We start from the raw sequence: 18,786 nt of genomic DNA, 5'->3' as shown, positions 1-18,786 counted from the left end.
CTAGCACAGACTCTGCAGCAGCCTGAACTGAGCAAGGGGAAGTTCCAGCTAAAAACAGGATATGTTCCTTATCTGTGAGAGCAGTTAGGCAATGGGATGGACCACTCGCGAGTAGGTGATGTAAGCGCCTTCCCTGGGGAGAGACTGGAGCAGCACAGAGAAGGTACTAGTGGCTGTGATGATGAGGAGAGGACATTGGGATGTGGGGGGTCCAGGTTTGGGGGCCCTGCTGTTTTTTTTTTTCTGGCTCTCAGTTCAGATTGGGGTTCTGCTCCCAGGTACTTCCATAGTCTGCATCACTGTGGTGTGAGTAGCTCTACAGTATTTGCTGCTTCGTGATAGCTCCTGAGCTCATGTGAAGTGGTGTGCCATTTGTGGGGCTCTGAGATCTGGAGAGCTATACAGGGTTTGATTGCTATCTGGCGATTTCTGTGCAGGACAGCGATCATGCTGAGGAGGCCTTTCCCGCCGCTGAGGACGATGAGGATTTGGATAAGACCTTGTCAATCAAGAGGTTTGGGGACCTGATAAGCAAGTCAGCATCAAGGGATCTGGAAGAGCAGAGACGCAACTACAGTGAGAGAGATTTTGAACGTATGTTGGTTTGAACACTCTGCCTGCCTGCGTGCCCACAAATGTCCATCAGACCAAACCCCTCTATACCCTTGGGGCTCTGTCAGGTCTGCAGATCTCAGTAATGTGCTGTTTACCTCCTTCTTGCAGACTGTTAAGGAAGTGGTTGCATATACTCAGTCTCAGCCACATGCCTGTAGCCCCCATTCTGTCAGTTGCTTTTTATTGTCACCTCTTGTGTAGAGATTTAGCCAGTTTCAGTCCACAGGGTAGCATTCCTCGGAGGCTGGGAATCCATTCGCCTCCTCACCCTGGCAGCTGGGAACCATCACAGCAATTTCCACATAACTTAAGTTTTCTGTTTAAAAACATTTCTTGACCTTATGTCTGTGAAGAAACTTCCAAATGTGGCCTGAAGCCAAGCTGCCTTCCTGAATCTGCAGACAGACAGCTCCAAAGCTCCTGGTGCCACAGGTTCAGGCATCCCTATAGGTTTCTCAATAGCAGCCATGAAACAGACCAGAGTCATGTTCTATGCAGTGGTGGTGTGGCCACCTCAGTCTCAGGGTATTAGAGCGACAAGGTGGGTGAGGTAGTATCTTCTACTGGACCAACTGCAGTTAGTGAGAGACAACTTTTGTTGTTTCTCTCACCACCAGAAGTTGTTCCAATAAAAGATATTACCTCATCCACCTTGTCTCTCAGAATCATGTTAGTTTCATTCTACAGCTCCTTGGGGAACAGCAAGAGAGGCAGGCATGGGAGCTGTTCACAGAAGGACCAGCGCAGCAGAGACTGCCCTCAGCAGCCAAGGGTGAGGGACAGAGAGAGAAGCCAGTAGATTTAGTCTTCTGGTTAGCAAGTGTCTGGCAAATTTTCCAAGCTCTGGTGTTTCACTGCATGTCAATTTCAGTTTATTTTCCAGTATAGATTGTGTGAGACACAATCTCAAGTGTAAAAAGAAAAGGAGTACTTGTGGCACCTTAGAGACTAACTAATTTATTTGAGCATAAGCTTTCGTGAGTACTCACAAGTACTCCTTTTCTTTTTGCGAATACAGACTAACACGGCTGTTACTCTGAAATCTCAAGTGTGTTATTAAATTTCACATATATCACACATGCTGCTTTCGGGTTGGCCACTCCTTTGGAATTTCTGTCAAACAAGTACTGATGTTTCTGTTTGTTATAAACCACCCCCAACAGCCACTTATTGCTCATGCTTCCATTTCCTCCTAGATTCCATATTTTCAAAACATCAGTGTACACTATCACCTGCACATGGAGTTGCTGAGCACCAACAATTCTGCCTTAAGATGACAGATTGTAACACCTGTCTAGATTAGTGATCGAACTTCCACTCAAAAGTATCACCTGCATACACAAGTGTTAGTGCTGGAGGTGTTTGCTTGTGCCGCCAGGACAGAGGTTTCTCTGAAAAACTGACTCTAGATTTTTAGTGACTTTTCTCTTCATATTGTCCAATATTTTGCTGGAGAGAGAAGGGAGCCTTATTGAGCGGTGATTGAGATGCTCATTATTCCTCTTTTTCCTTTTTTGGAAGTCAGGACCACATTTGTTTTCGTCTAGTCTTAGAATCATAGAATCATAGAATATCAGGGTTGGAAGGGACCCCAGAAGGTCATCTAGTCCAACCCCCTGCTCAAAGCAGGACCAATTCCCAGTTAAATCATCCCAGCCAGGGCTTTGTCAAGCCTGACCTTAAAAACCTCTAAGGAAGGAGATTCTACCACCTCCCTAGGTAACTCATTCCAGTGTTTCACCACCCTCTTAGTGAAAAAGTTTTTCCTAATATCCAATCTAAACCTCCCCCACTGCAACTTGAGACCATTACTCCTCGTTCTGTCATCTGCTACCATTGAGAACAGTCTAGAGCCATCCTCTTTGGAACCCCCTTTCAGGTAGTTGAAAGCAGCTATCAAATCCCCCCTCATTCTTCTCTTCTGCAGGCTAAACAATCCCAGCTCCCTCAGCCTCTCCTCATAAGTCATGTGTTCCAGTCCCCTAATCATTTTTGTTGCCCTTCGCTGGACTCTCTCCAATTTATCCACATCCTTCTTGAAGTGTGGGGCCCAAAACTGGACACAGTACTCCAGATGAGGCCTCACCAATGTCGAATAGAGGGGAACGATCACGTCCCTCGATCTGCTCGCTATGCCCCTACTTATACATCCCAAAATGCCATTGGCCTTCTTGGCAACAAGGGCACACTGCTGACTCATATCCAGCTTCTCGTCCACTGTCACCCCTAGGTCCTTTTCCGCAGAACTGCTGCCTAGCCATTCGGTCCCTAGTCTGTAGCTGTGCATTGGGTTCTTCCGTCCTAAGTGCAGGACCCTGCACTTATCCTTATTGAACCTCATCAGATTCCTTTTGGCCCAATCTTCCAATTGGTCTAGGTCCTTCTGTATCCTATCCCTCCCCTCCAGCGTATCTACCACTCCTCCCAGTTTAGTATCATCCGCAAATTTGCTGAGAGTGCAATCCACACCATCCTCCAGATCATTTATGAAGATATTGAATAAAACCGGCCCCAGGAAACATCTTCTGATGTTTCTCCACATTATCCAGGACTCTTCAGAACTAATTATCAGTGGGTCAGTAAATTCATGGGCTAATTCTCTTAAGATCCTAGAGTGACATCATCTGAGCCCATGGAATTGTTTATGTTCAGATTTTACAAGTGTCCCCTGCTCCTTGTCAGGAGCCATTATACAGGCTCTTCCTTCCAGATGGATTGTTCAAACTCCTTTTCTATATTTATCTTGTTGAAGACAGATTTAAAAGGAGCGGTTGAGTATCTGAGCCACCACTGAGGCAGAGCTTTCCAGGTGGACAGGAGATGCCGTGGAGCAGGGAAGGAGAGGATGTGCTGGGTGCACACAAGGGGGCAGAGGGACAAGTTGGGAGGAGGTACCGTGGTGCAGGTGAATCATGGGAGAATGTGCAAATCCTGAATTTAGAAGAGAGATGTGGTGGGTTTAGCTCTGAGATGTACTTTCTTGTTACGAATGCTCAATCCTGACTCAGAAGACCCAGTGCAGAGGTCAAGCATAGAGTTCTTCTCTTCTGGTGGCCAGGCAGGCATATGTCAGCCCTTTCTCAGCACTGTTTTGGGCTAGAGATTGCAGAATCTCTTGCCCTTGGTAGGCAGCTCAGGCCTTCCGTCAGGTCAGTGTTCAGGTTCTTTGTCTCAGCTTAACATGCCACATGATGACCCATTCCAGTTGGAGCTGCAAAGGGAAGAGACTGGGCCTGCACCTTTGTTTGTACCTTTATGCTGGTGAAAGAGTCCTGGTAGGCACTGGTGGGTTTAGTTCTGTCAAGTTTTTTTCCCCCACTTAATATGTCTTAAGCAATTCAGGTCTTGCACACTCTGGAGACTCTGTCGTGAGCAGAAAAGAGCCAAGGGAGTGGAAGCTGGAGCAGCAGCACAAGGGGGATTTTCGATCAGCCAGCCTGTGTAAAGTGCTTTGGTCCCAGTTTGGTTTTGGGCATGAATATTTAACTCAAATGGCCAGTGAACGTTTTGGGTGAAGGAAACTTTTGTTAAAGAGTAAGAGCTCTGCTCCTTCAATTGACGTCTGAGAGCTCATAATACACGCCCTGAGGCACACTTCTGCCCTGCCAAAAAGCTTCTCCAGTAGAATCAGGGCAGGGCAGACTCAACAATCCTGATATTTCTAGGGGCAAAACCAAGCCCCAAAAACGAACAAAATCCCCCCTGCCCCCGGCCCCCCCAAAACCAGCCCACCACCACAAAATACTTGAAAAACCAAACCAAAGCAAAACTGGAACAACAGTGAACCTGGCCGTCTTGTGTGCAGAAGAGGGGGTGCAAGCTCTCATTTTAAATCGTCCTTTGCAGGCCACTTTTCAATCCAAGTAGATTTTATTAGCTTATTATAGGAAAGAGGGAAAAGCCTGAAATAAAAGTGGATTACAAAATATGTGGCAGAAAGAGCTGCCGTGTAGACCCAAAGCTGCAAACCCTGAGGAGCCACCAGTGTTTTGGTAACTTCCAGTTGCCTCTCTGGCTGTCTCAATGTCTCTGCTTCACGTCTCACAGAGTCAGTGTGTCTCCAGCAGGTTGTCTCGGGGAGGCTCTCTGTCTCCAGTAAAACCCTGCAAAAGCAGCTTTCTTTCCTTTCATGTGGAATGATGCGTTTTTATGCTTCCTCGTACACCAGTGGGGTGACAATTAATGTTTTTGAGGCAATGCACAGTAATGCCGCTAATTTCTTCTTGTTGCACAGTCCCTGTGACTCCTGTGGCTTCACACCCAGCAAATTCCTTTCTGCGGATTGGTTTAAACTAAAGGCTTGTCTCTTCTTGTTTTAGATCCAGATTTTTAAAACGTAGCCTTCCATTGGTACCTGCAGGCCCAAGTCCTGTCACACAGGTGACTAAGGACCGGATTTGCACCTGCAGTCAGGTACTGGGCCGCCTACATGGTTTTGCTCTCACAGTGCACCTGGAATTAGAAGACCCTAAAAGATGTGGCCTCTAGCATTTTTGTGGACAGAGGAGGGCGGTTTGTAAAAGGTCCACCCCATTTCTACCAGGCTAAGGAGCACTGGCAGCCCGTTGGCTTTGAAGCTCTCAGTAGCCCACTGGCTGCCTTTCAGGAGCGCCTTTCCCTGCTGTGCAGCGCACCGAGCAGAGACAGCTCTGTCATAGAGTGTAATGATGGGCTAGTGAGGGTTACCAAGCAGGCCTGGCTCATATTCTTGCCACATAGCTAAGGAGGTTTGCTCTGGCCCTGTGGGCTGCTCCCCCGGCCCTTGATCCCCCCTGTCCATGCAGTTTCCTGGAGTGGTTTCTGAGGTGCCTGGTCGTGTTTGTCCCTGCTGCCTCCTGCCCCTGACTCTCTCTGTCTTTCTCAGTCCATCGCCAAACCTCCCACCATATCCACCATCCCCTTTCCACCCACCTGCCTCCTGCCCTCAAGTTCCAGAAGAGGTTCCCCCATGCCAACCGGAGGAAGAGAAGAAAGAGAAAAAAGAAAAAAACCTCGGTGCCCCCCTCGGACATCACTCCCACCATCCAGGAAGTGGAGGAGGAGGAGCGGGACGAGGAGGAGGAGGGGGACGAGGAGGAGGAAGGAGAGTCGGAGGCAGAAGAGGCCCTGGAGAAAGAGGTCTCACCAGCGTCAGAGACAGAGGCTCATGAGAAGAGGGACAATCCTAAGCCTGAGCCCCCTAGCAAACCAAAGGCAAGGCTGGGGTGGGAGGGGCCGAGGGAGTCTGCAGGCTCCACCACTGGGTGCCGGGGGTCAATGAGGGGTAGAGTCTGGGATGGGCCATGCTCTAGGTGGCGAGAGGAGCTGAGATAGTTTACACCCTGGGGAGGAGGGGCTGGGATGGTCCATTCCCTGGGTGGCATAGGTCTGGCTGACTCTATACTGTGGGTAGCAGTGCTTAGTGGGGAGGGTATGGGATGGTTCATTCCCTGAGTGGCAGAGGGTTAGGTCTAGGATGGCCCACATCTGAGGGGAGCAGTGGGGGGAAGATCTAGGACCATCCTTTCCCTGTGGGGTGGGTCTGGCTCGCTCATGCAGGGCAGGGTCTGGTTCTTGTGCTCAGACTTGTCTCCTCTCTGCAGTTCACTATTGGGAGTGACGATGAATCCTGCGGTGCCTTGGCCTCTGCACAGTTCCATGTGGAGAAGGAGTGTGGCATCATGTCCCCGATGCCACACCGCGCTGACCTGCTGCTGGAGACGGGCCCGGCCTCTCTTGGCAGGTAGGATGGACTTGACCTGGGGCTGGCTGGTCATTCAAAACGTGCTCATTAAGTAGGCTTTTTTATTTAGACTCCGATTCAGCTGGTACTTAAGCATGTGCCTAAGTAAGTATAGGGGTAGTCCCAGTGAAGATCAGTTAACAGTTTCAGTCTATTTTTAATTCAACAGTCAAATCAACAAAGCAGGCACTCAGTTCCTCATAACATCAAGAGGTAGCATCCTCGGATTCAAACGAAAAGGTTCTGGGTTCAAATTCCACATAGGTGAAATCTTGGTCCAGGTGATAACGTTTGCAGATGATACAAAAATTGGGGGGAGAGGTAAAGAATAAAGAGCACAAATCATTGATGCAGAGCAATCTGGAGCACTTGGTAAGCTGGGCGCAAGCAAACAATATGCATTTTAATATGGCTAAATGTTCCTAGATGCATGTTTTTACAAAGAATGAAGGCCATCCATGCTGGATGGGGGACTCTCTCCCGGGAAGCAGTGACTCTGAGAAAGATTTGAGGGTCCTGGTGGAGAATCAGCTCAACATGAGCTCCCAGTATGATGCTGTGGCCAAAAGAACTAATGGGATCCTGAGATGCACAAACCCAGGAATTTCGACTAGGAGTGGAGAGGTTATTTTACCTCTGTATTCGGCACTGATGTGAATGCTGCTGGAACCCTGCACCCAGTTCTGGTGTTCACAGTTCACGAAGGATGTTGATAAATTGGAAAGAATTCAAAGAAGAGCCACAAGAATGATTAAAGCATTAGAAAACATGCCCATGCGAGGTATAGTGTAGACATGGCCTAGGCTTGTTTTCTAATGCTTTAAAATCCACATCCCCGAGCGACGCAGTTACACTGACCTAATCCCCAGCTTCTCCCACTGACATAGCTACACCTCTCACGCAGGTGGGTTAACTCCCCCGATGGGAGAAGCTCTCCCGTCAGCATAATAATGTCTTCACTACAGCAACACAGGTTCAGTGGTGTGCGTGAAGACAAGCCCTGATAGTCATAGACTCCAAGAGCTCAATCTCTTTCTCTTATCAAAGAGAATATTAATATGTGATTTGATCACAGTCTATAAATACCCATATGGGGAACAGATATTTGATAATGGGGTCTTCAGTGTGGCAGAGGAATGCCTAACACGATCCAATGGCTGGATGTTGAAGCTAGACAAATTCAGACTGGAAATCAGGAGAGATTTAATGGTGAGAGTATTTAACTGTTGGAACAACTTACCAAGTGTCGTGGTGTATTCTCCATCACTGACCATTTTAATTCAAGACTGGAATTTTTTAAAAAGCTCTGCTCTAGAAATTATTCTAGGGCAGGTCTCTGGCCTGGGTTATTCCAGAGGTCAGACTTCATGATCCCAAGGGGTCCTTCTGGCCTTGGAATCTATGAATTCCCCTTTGATTCTGACACAAGAGGCAGAGGCTGGGTACATCCTTGCATCCAAGCTCTCCTTCCTTACACTTCCCCTTCTCTCTCACCATGTGGGTTTGCCTGGGAAGGAGGAAAGGGTGCTAGCATGTGCCCACCCCAGTCCCCAAATCACTCACTCGCTCAGCCAGGTGTGCTACAAGACCCAACTGGGGCAGGGTCTGGATACAGCCTTCCTGGTTCCCAGGTACAGATGATCGCCCCCGTGACTAGGCTCCCTTACCAGCAGGGGTATCACCTGGGGACTGGATAGTCCCCAGCACAGGTATCTGGGGGGCACCATGCCAGGAAGGGAGGAGCTTGCCTTTCCAGCCTGACTTTCCTTTGCGCCTGGTTCCTGACCCACAGACTGGGAAGCAGTGGGACAGGCCAGGCCAGGGCTTGTGGACACAGAGCAAGAACTGTGGGGCTGTGGGCCCATGAGGGATTTCCATCCCTTGTAAGGAAGGGGGGCTTACCCTGTAGGGGAGGGAGCAGAAGCAGCTTTCACTGGGCCTAACTTCCTGAAGACCCCAGCTGTAGTTTGGGAGTCCCTGACACATGCCTGCTCCTGGCCAGGGACTCTCAAGCTTTTCAGATAACTGGGTCTGAGGTCAGGGCTGGGAGGGACCCTTCAGCCCAGAGGATGATCTCATGAGAAAAGACTTACAAACAGGAGTTCAGACTGGGAACAACCTCTCCCCCTTCCAGCCCACCCCAGTGCTGCCAGCTCTGCTTTGCTGCTACTGCCAGGTTTCCCGTTTGTTTCCTCAGCCTCCCGGAGCCCAGAGAATGTTCGTCTCGGGGATGGGACAGGCGCAAGCCCTGGAGCCAGGTGGTGAGCGGGCAGAGGGTGAGTTATGACCTGAAGGAGCGGATGTGCATCGGCAGTATGACCACTCTGGAGAGTGCAGTGTACCAGCGCGTCCCCACCGATGAGGCCGAGGCCCAGATGCTGGCGTCTGCTGACCTGGACGACATGAAAAGTGAGGCCCTGCTTTGTGACATTTAATGTGTCTCCTGTACAAGTGTCATCCACCCTCTGCCCAATCCATAGACATCAGGCCTGGACATTTCTCCCACCCCGGACCCATCTCCCTGGGCATCAGGCCTGGGCATTTCCCACCTCCCGGGCTCATCCCCCTTGGCGTCAGGCCTGGGCCTTTACCCCCAGGCCCATCCCCTTGGTTGGAAGGCCTGAGTAACCCAGCCATACCTTCCCTCCCCACTTTGTGTCAGCCCTAAGACTCTGCCATCCCCCTGGGAGCTAGGCCTGGTAGTTGGTCCCACCATTCCTTGGGTGCAGGAGCAAGGAAACATGTCCCCTGGTGTTTCCCCAGCGCTATGCTGAATTTTGGTTGAAAAGTTGAACCGAAGTCCTGGCAGTTCATGGTGAGCGGCTACAGACCCCAGGGTCCTTGTAGCAGGAGTAGGGTGTTAGCACCCTTGGCTTGACCCAATTTCACCTGGCAGAATTGCAGTCTGCCTCCCTAGATACTGCCAAGAGTTTCCTTTGGTGACAGGATTCTGCTTCACTTCCTGTCTGAACCTGGTGTGCAGGGGTGCTAGGACTAGGGGTTATGAGGATGCAGCAGCACCCCCTGGCTTGACTGTAGTAATAACCAAATATATGACAGGTTTCAGAGTAGCAGTCGTGTTAGTCTATATCCGCAAAAAGAAAAGGAGTACTTGTGGCACCTTAGAGACTAACAAATTTATTTGAGCAGAAACAACTCTGATATCATAATCAAAAAGGCTGACAAAAGAGGTGCTGTCGTCATCATGAATAGGTCGCTGCTAGGCAGCTCTCCTACACCACTTTCTACAAGCCATTACCCTCTGATCCCACTGAGGGTTACCAAAAGAAACTACAGCATCTGCTCAAGAAACTCCCTGAAAAAGCACAAGATCAAATCCGCACAGACACACCCCTGGAACCCCAACCTGGGATATTCTATCTACTACCCAAGATCCATAAACCTGGAAATCCTGGGCGCCCAATCATCTCAGGCATTGGCACCCTGACAGCAGGATTATCTGGCTATGTAGACTCCCTCCTCAGGCCCTACGCTACCAGCACTCCCAGCTACCTTCGAGACACCACTGACTTCCTGAGGAAACTACAATCCATCGGTGATCTTCCTGAAAACACCATCCTAGCCATTATGGATGTAGAAGCCCTCTACGCCAACATTCCACACAAAGATGGACTACAAGCCGTCAGGAACAGTATCCCTGATAATGTCACGGCAAACCTGGTGGCTGAACTTTGTGACTTTGTCCTCACCCAAAACTATTTCACATTTGGGGACAATGTATACCTTCAAATCAGCAACACTGCTATGGGTACCCACATGGCCCCACAGTATGCCAACATTTTTATGGCTGACTTAGAACAACACTTCCTCAGCTCTTGTCCCCTAATGCCCCTACTCTACTTGCGCTACATTGATGACATCTTCATCATACGGACCCATGGAAAAGAAGCCCTTGAGGAATTCCACCATGATTTCAACAATTTCCATCCCACCATCAACCTCAGCCTGGACCAGTCTACACAATAGATCCACTTCCTGGACACCACAGTGCTAATAAGCGATGGTCACATAAACACCACCCTATACTGGAAGCCTACTGACCGCTATTCCTACCTGCATGCCTCCAGCTTTCACCCAGATCACACCACACAATCCATTGTCTACAGCCAAGCTCTACGATATAACCGCATTTGCTCCAACCCCTCAGACAGAGACAAACACCTACAAGATCTCTATCAAGCATTCTTACAACTACAATACCCACCTGCTGAAGTGAAGAAACAGACTGACAGAGCCAGTAGAGTACCCAGAAGTCACCTACTACAGGACAGGCCCAACAAAGAAAATAACAGAACGCCACTAGTCGTCACCTTCAGCCCCCAACTAAAGCCTCTCCAATGCATCATCAAGGATCTACAACCTATCCTGAAGGACGACCCATCATTCTCACAGATCTTGGGAGACAGGCCAGTCCTTGCTTACAGACAGCCCCCCAACCTGAAGCAAATACTCACCAGCAACCACACACCACACAACAGAACCACTAACCCAGGGACCAATCCTTGCAACAAAGCCCTTTGCCAACTGTGTCCACATATCTATTCAGGAGACACCATCATAGGGCCTAATCACATCAGCCACACTATCAGAGGCTCGTTCACCTGCACATCCAGCAATGTGATATATGCCATCATGTGCCAGCAATGCCCCTCTGCCATGTACATGGCCAAACTGGACAGTCTCTACGTAAAAGAATAAATGGACACAAATCAGACATCAAGAATTATAACATTCAAAAACCAGTCGGAGAACACTTCAATCTCTCTGGTCACTCGATTACAGACCTAAAAGTGGCAATTCTTCAACAAAAAAACTTCAAAAACAGACTCCGACGAGAGACTGCTGATTTGGAATTAATTTGCAAACTGGACACGATTAACTTAGGCTTGAATAAAGACTGGGAGTGGATGAGTCATTACATAAAGTAAAACTATTTCCCCATATTTATTCCCCACCCCCACCCCACACTGTTCCTCACACGTTCTTGTCAACTGCTGGAAATCCACCTTAATTATCACTACAAAAGGTTTTTTTTTTCTCTCCTGCTGGTAATAGCTCACCTTACCTGATCACTCTCGTTACTGTGTGTATGGTAACACCCATTGTTTCATGTCCTCTGTGTATATAAAATCTCCCCACTGTATTTTCCACTGAATGCATCCGATGAAGTGAGCTGTAGCTCACGAAACTTTATGCTCAAATAAATTTGTTAGTCTCTAAGGTGCCATGAGTACTCCTTTTCTTTTAACCAAATATATGGTTGCCACTTTCAGCACCCCTGCTATAAAAATTATTCCAGCTCCCCTGCTGGTATGTGGTGTCCCTGTGCTTTGCTCTCCCCTTCCCCCAGCAAGTCGAGGCTGCCTTTCAGCGAGGGTGGGTGATTCCTGGGGAGCTTGTATCAGTTTGGTGACTTTGTAAAGTGTTTTGGGGTCTATAGAACCATCCTCATTGTCACACAGGGAGCTGTCACCTCCTGGTGTGGAATACAGGGGACCTTGGAGAGAGACCCAGGGCCCCAGTTACTAGATGTGCCTCTGACCTGATGGTTTAGACAGTCTGGAGTCTAAACACTTCTTGCAGCTTTATCTGGAGACTGTTAGCTGCATTCGCAGGCACCACCATCTCAACGGTCACTTACTGTCCTGGAACAAGAGACCTCAGCTAGCACTTCTTCCCCATTAGCCCTCCATCCTTACCTGCGGCACCCTTCCTGCTGTTCCAGCCCTGGGCTCTCCCTTCCGCTCTGCTGATGCTCTTCTATCCTGCCTTGCAGTCCTGGGCTCTCTTTCCCCTCCCCACAGCTCTGCTAGTGTCCCTTAATCCCAACCCGCAGCCCCCTGCTGCCTTGCCTGGGACTCCCCCCTTCCACTCTGCTGATGCCCTCAGTTTGGACTCACTCATGTAGCTCCAACCCTTTCCTCACCTCCCACCCCTTGGCTCTGTGTCTTTTTTCACCTCCATCCTGTTACCCTCTTGATTTGAGGGCTCCATGCATCCCTTAGTTCCAGCCCTCTCCTCTGGACGTGCTTTCCCAGCGAGCAGTGCCTATGCTTGCCAGGAGGGTGCTGGTATTGCAGCAGCCTTGTCTGAGGAGCTGTCCTCTCTGAAAAAGGGAGAAACCTCTGCTGAAGTGACTCTGAGGGAGCTGAAGCCCAGAATCACTGGATAATTGTTGCCCAGCTGGGACCTGTGACTTGTGTTTCCTGTTGTTTAGAGAGGCACCTGGGGCCCTAGGGGTGCAGCGTGTGTCCTAGGATCTGCCCCTGTGTGTACGTGAGAGCAGATGGAAGAGACGTCATGGAAATGCATGCTCTGGGCCTGAGGACATGGAGAATTCAATAGGCTGCTTTCCAGGCTGGAGAGGGAGGGAGCGAGACATCAAAGGGGGAGAGAGGGAGAGGAGCAGGCAGTGCTACACACGCACAGGGTCTCTGGACCTCCAGCAGGAAACCCTTCTGCTGATGAAGAGCCCCTTGGCCCAGAGAGCTAGTGAAGAAAGCCCTGCAAATTACAAGCTTTCCCGCAGCAAACCTCCCCCAGTGGAAACTTTCTTTCCAGGAGCTCATCAGTCCCAAGGGCTGCCGCTACCAGCATCACATGCCTTCCCCCAGCTGAGGGGGACCGAAACAGTGAGGGCATGGCGGTCTCCATGGCGCTACAAAAATCCTGACAGGTCATCCAGAGCAGGGACCTTGCTGGGCAGCTCGTCTTCTGGAACTCCAGATAAACGACACCAAACTTTGGTCTTGCAAGTGTGGTGCATAGCTCATGGGCCTTGACCCCTGACCTTGCCAAGGACACAATGACAGCCATTCATGATGGAGAGGAGGCAGGAGGTGGTGACAGCCCAGAGGTGGGGACAGGCAGCTGCATCCACGGCACGGTCTGTTACGAAGACTTGGAGGAGTTTGCCCTCAATTTTGAAGATTATGATTTATGGGAGGCCATCAGAAACCAGCTGGGTTACCCTGGTGGGGAGCCTGTCTGTAAGTACCTGACCTGCACTCCCGCACTGCAGTGAAGGGCTCAGGGCCCTGAACTGAGCTCTCTCTCACACTCACTCACACATGCAGGGTGCTGTCTGTCCATTGCTCTGTGTCTCAGAATAGGCGCCCCTGAGTTAGAGTTTGCAGCACATAGCTCCCATCCAGACAGTTCCTAGTGTTCCCTCTCTGTGCCCCTGTGTCTGAGCACTTGGAAGACTCTGCCCATTGTCTGTGTTGTGTCTCAGGTATCTGTGCAGGACCAGTCACTGTGGTGTTGAGGCATTTCTCTGTCATGTTACCTGAGCAATCCTGGATGCAGATCCAGAGTGGTCTGCCCCACAGCCAGAGAAGATGCAGCCCTGGACTGGAACTTATTGTGGCAACGCCATTTCATCATTTGTCTTTGGCACCAAGCTAGTGTAGCCTGGCAGTCTCAGGATATGCAAAGCCTAGGGCAGAGTCTCAGGCTGTTATGTACGCTGTTTGCTGGAATTTGAGCTAGGGTCTGGGATCTGACTGCACTATCAGCTGGTATCAAGTTCTTGGCTCTGCAGTGTGGACTAAAGATAGTGGGGAAGAATTTAGTAGTATGTGTGGCCCTGGGTGTGTCAGCTGCAAACTAAGGTTCTTGAGAGAGAGCTTTGGGCCATGGCTTGACTGTCCAGCACAGGTGCTCCTTGGCTGGTGAAGGCCAGGGGAACCTGCTGAATCTCTTAGTGGAGGAGACTCTCGATTACTTTCTTTGGGAGGGACATGTACCAATCATTAGACCTTTGATCAGTAAACTGTGTTTGGAAATTGAACATAAGAACGGCCATACCGGGTCAGACCAATGGTTCATCTAGCCCAGCATCCTGTCTTCTGACAGTGGACAATGCCAGGTACTTCAGAGGGAATGAATAGAACAGGCAATCATCAAGTGATCCATCCCCTGTTGCCCATTCCCAGCTTCTATCTCACCAGTTATCATCCTGTCTCACACTTCACTCCTGGCACAATCACAAAAAGGTAGTGATAAGGCAACTTCCGCAGTATCTGGTGTCCTTGGATGTTTCTTTTTACTCCACTCGCATTGGCTTTAGGCCAGGGTAGGGCAAACGACTATGCCGAGTGTTTTAGTGCTTGTCTACACAGAAACTCAGTGCACAGCAAGCCGGGATGAAAGCCTACAGGGCACTAGCAAGCCACACATTAACTGGCCATGTGGACCTTGTTACTGCACACTAAAGTTCCATAGGTTGTAACAGCAGGACATCAGTGCACTAGAGCAGTGGTTCTCAACCAGAGGTCCGGGGTCCCCTGGGGGGCCACGAGCAGGTTTCAGGGGGTCTGCCAAGCAGGGCCAGTGTTCGGCTTTCTGCCCTGGGTCCCAACAAGTCTAAGTCCCACTGGACGGGGGTGAAGCGTTGGGGCCCTGAGCCCCACCACCTGGGGTTGAAGCAGGAGCCTGAGCAACTTAGCTTCACAGTGCCCCCAGTGGCATGGGGCCCTGGGCAACGGCCCTGCTTGGTACCCCTTAACGCCGGCCCTGGCTTTTAGATGCAGAAAACCAGTTGCTGTGGCACAGGGGGGCTGTGGGGTTTTTATAGCATGTTTGGGGGGCCTCAGAAAGAAAAAGGGTGAGAACCCCTGCACTCGAGAACTTTTAGTGTGCAGTTGCAGGGTCCACACCGTGACTTGGTGCACAGCAGGCTTGTCACGCATTAGGCCTCTCTTTAGACACGCCTTAGCTGATAATCTCCTGCTGCTGACTCAGAACAAGGGCCAGATTTACAATAGTGACCTCTGATCTTAAGTGCTGAACGTCCGATACCTTGAGCTTGATTTGTGGATGGGCAGAGCACCCAGAACTCAGACTGAAGCCTCTGGGAGCCCTTCTGAAGAACTGGTCCTGAGGTGCCTCAGGCTGGGTTCCTTACTGAGATCCCCAAACCAGTGGCCATTTTTGAAGGATGTAGGCCCATCTTTGCACGCTGAGTCGGTTAGCTCTGTCAGCTGCCTTCCGTCATGGTGACCACGGGATCATCATTCTGCATCCACCGCTCTTAGCGGAGGCAGTGGAGGTGTCTGAGAGGTTCCAATGCTTTCTTCCATAGAATCATGCTGAAGGAATTGGCGGCTGTGATTGCAGAGCCATTGGCCATTATCTTTGAAAACTCGTGGCGAACCGGGGAAGTCCCGGATGACTGGAAAAAGGCTAATGTAGTGCCAATCTTTAAAAAAGGGAAGAAGGAGGATCCTGGGAACTACAGGCCTGTCAGCCTCACCTCAGTCTCTGGAAAAATCATGGAGCAGGTCCTCAAGGAATCAATCCTGAAGCACTTGCATGAGAGGAAAGTGATCAGGAACAGCCAGCATGGATTCACCAAGGGAAGGTCACGCCTGACTAATCTAATTGCCTTTTATGATGAGATTACTGGTTCTGTGGATGAAGGGAAAGCAGTGGATGTATTGTTTCTTGACTTTAGCAAAGCTTTTGACACGGTCTCCCACAGTATTCTTGTCAGCAAGTTAAGAAAGTATGGGCTGGATGAATGCACTATAAGGTGGGTAGTAAGCTGGCTAGATTGTCGGGCTCAACGGGTAGTGATCAATGGCTCCATGTCTAGTTGGCAGCCGGTATCAAGTGGAGTGCCCCAAGGGTCGGACCTGGGGCCGGTTTTGTTCAATATCTTCATAAATGATCTGGAGGATGGTGTGGATTGCACTCTCAGCAAATTTGCGGATGATACTAAACTGGGAGGAGTGGTAGATACGCTGGAGGGGAGGGATAGGATACAGAAGGACCTAGACAAATTGGAGGATTGGGCCAAAAGAAATCTGATGAGGTTCAATAAGGATAAGTGCAGGGTCCTGCACTTAGGACGGAAGAACCCAATGCACAGCTACAGACTAGGGACCGAATGGCTAGGCAGCAGTTCTGCGGAAAAGGACCTAGGGGTGACAGTGGACGAGAAGCTGGATATGAGTCAGCAGTGTGCCCTTGTTGCCAAGAAGGCCAATGGCATTTTGGGATGTATAAGTAGGGGCATAGCGAGCAGATCGAGGGACGTGATCGTTCCCCTCTATTCGACATTGGTGAGGCCTCATCTGGAGTAAAGTGTCCAGTTTTGGGCCCCACACTACAAGAAGGATGTGGATAAATTGGAGAGAGTCCAGCGAAGGGCAACAAAAATGATTAGGGGTCTGGAACACATGACTTATGAGGAGAGGCTGAGGGAACTGGGATTGTTTAGTCTGCAGAAGAAAAGAATGAGGGGGGGATTTGATAGCTGCTTTCAACTACCTGAAAGGGGGTTCCAAAGAGGATGGCTCTAGACTGTTCTCAATGGTAGCAGATGACAGAACGAGGAGTAATGGTCTCAAGTTGCAGTGGGGGAGGTTTAGATTGGATATTAGGAAAAACTTTTTCACTAAGAGGGTGGTGAAACACTGGAATGCGTTACCTAGGGAGGTGGTAGAATCTCCTTCCTTAGAGGTTTTTAAGGTCAGGCTTGACAAAGCCCTGGCTGGGATGATTTAACTGGGAATTGGTCCTGCTTTGAGCAGGGGGTTGGACTAGATGACCTTCTGGGGTCCCTTCCAACCCTGATATTCTATGATTCTAGAATATCTGGGTTGGAAGGGACCTCAGGAGGTCATCTAGTCCAACCCCCTGCTCAAAGCAGGACCAATCCCCAATTTTTGCCCCAGATCCCAAATGGCCCCCTCAAGGATTGAACTCACAACCTTGGGTTTAGCAGGCCAACGCTCAAACCACTGAGCTATCCCTCCCCCCAAAGAGATTGCAGAAGGCAGTATTTATAGGGAATTGCTCACCTGCACTGAGCGCCCTCATGCAGAGCCTGCCGAGCTCCGTCGTCTGCCCCGACTGCAAGAGGCCACTGGAGGGGCTAGTGAGAGGCTTGGCCTCTTCAGTTTCACAGGCAAAGCCTCGCCATGGCTTTCCAGGCTTCTAGCTCCTCGAGGGCATGATGGCTGGGGCTGTTCCTCAGGTGACCAGTGCAGAATGCTGCCCCTGCTATTGGATTGGGATTTCCCATTGGGAGACTCACTTGTGTGACCTCAGGCTTGTTGGGCCCCTGTTGCTACCTGTAGCATGGGGATAAGTACGCTTTCCCTACATCACGGGTGTGTTGTGAGACTAAATGAGGATGGAGGCGAAGAAATGTATACATCAACAAGTCAGTTTGGTAATGTGCCTCGTGAGCATAGTGTCAAAAGGTGTAGTCACATCTTGTGCCCTCACCTCATACAGATCACACACGCTCATTGCACTCACACACCAGCCACACACTTCTTTTCACATGCATTCACATCACATTCATAAAGGACTGTCATGCACAAAGACACACTGTTCTGCCCATACAAATAGTGAAATCCGTGTGCACGCACATGAATGCAGAGAGAACATGTGGCCCCCTTGCAGTGCAGCTCCCAGAACACCAGCAGCAGCTCGCTGGCATCAATGGGCAGTTATTGGCTGCCATTGATATTCCAGTAATGGAATGTGGAAGAGTCAAACTGTCAGCAGGACTCACATCAGCCGCGCAGTCAATGGGGAAAATCCCCACAGGCTCAGTATGGATCTATTCTATCTTTAACGTAGTGACCCAGATTCCCAAGGAGCGAGGCTGTGGTGTGGCTGTCCTGGCGCTGGAGACCTCCTTCCTGTGGCTGGAAGGGGCCCACATTCCCATGGGTACAGGGCATAGCACTGCAAACCGTTGCTGAGGTGCTGCAGCGCCCCCAGTGAGGAAATCGCTTTTCTTTGAAGTCTGGTGCTTTTCACATTCTGAAGGTCAAAGTTCTTGAGGCCTGGCTGAAAGAGGACAGTGTGCAGATGCTGCCCTTCATCCCGGGCAGGCAGGGCTGACCTGAGAGACTTGGGGGCCTCCCAGGCAAGATGACTCTCCTTCCCTGATGAGCCTCTCAGGGGGAACAGATCTTGGCTTCCCCTGCAGGCAGGCCTGGGGAAGCTCCACAGACCAGCACATAATAGGAAACAGTGGACTGGGGGGCTCCCTGACTAGCCTAATCCACCTTTCGCTGTGGCTCATCACCCCGTAACAAAGCCCCCTTTCATCTGCGTTCTCCAAGGAAGCTTCAGCTTCTCCGCCTCGGCTTGGGCAATGGCAGGGGAGTCTCACCCCTCCACAGCACGCTGTTGTCACAGCACTAATGCAGTCAGAAGGGCAGTCACTGTTCAGGCCTGTTGCATGGGGGTTTATGTCCACTGTCCCTTTTCTCTGCTAATGCCACCAGCACTGCAGGAGCCAAGTCAGGTGTAGATGTAACAGCTAGTGCTGACAGAGTGCAGTAGTCAGCCTGTAATGCAGCCTTGCTGTTCAGGTGTCTTTGAGTCAGCCAGCTGGGCGCTGCAACTCAGAACTGGAAGAGATCAAGAAAGCTGCATGACTGATCCCTTGGAAGTCAGGG

The 18,786-nt window shown here is 50.3% G+C and overlaps 1 protein-coding gene across 9 annotated transcripts in view; it reads left to right on the top strand.

Annotated features, from left to right (window-relative positions):
* SLC4A3 (solute carrier family 4 member 3) overlaps window positions 1-18,786 on the top strand; it is an 83,642-nt gene that overhangs the window by 11,646 nt on the left and 53,210 nt on the right. For 8 of the 9 annotated variants that reach the window (XM_073304800.1, XM_073304803.1, XM_073304802.1 and 5 more), the window contains 4 exons: window positions 438-594; window positions 5,480-5,808; window positions 6,198-6,337; window positions 8,535-8,746. In XM_073304800.1, the coding sequence (XP_073160901.1) occupies window positions 438-594; window positions 5,480-5,808; window positions 6,198-6,337; window positions 8,535-8,746 (838 nt within the window). The remainder of the gene's footprint in view (window positions 1-437; window positions 595-5,479; window positions 5,809-6,197; window positions 6,338-8,534; window positions 8,747-18,786) is intronic. The other variant, XM_073304801.1, reaches the window with a different exon arrangement.

This window comes from Lepidochelys kempii, chromosome 11, assembly GCF_965140265.1.
Source record: "Lepidochelys kempii isolate rLepKem1 chromosome 11, rLepKem1.hap2, whole genome shotgun sequence".
NCBI classification, from domain to species: Eukaryota; Metazoa; Chordata; order Testudines; family Cheloniidae; genus Lepidochelys; species Lepidochelys kempii.
This window is presented reverse-complemented; position numbering and strand designations above follow the sequence as displayed.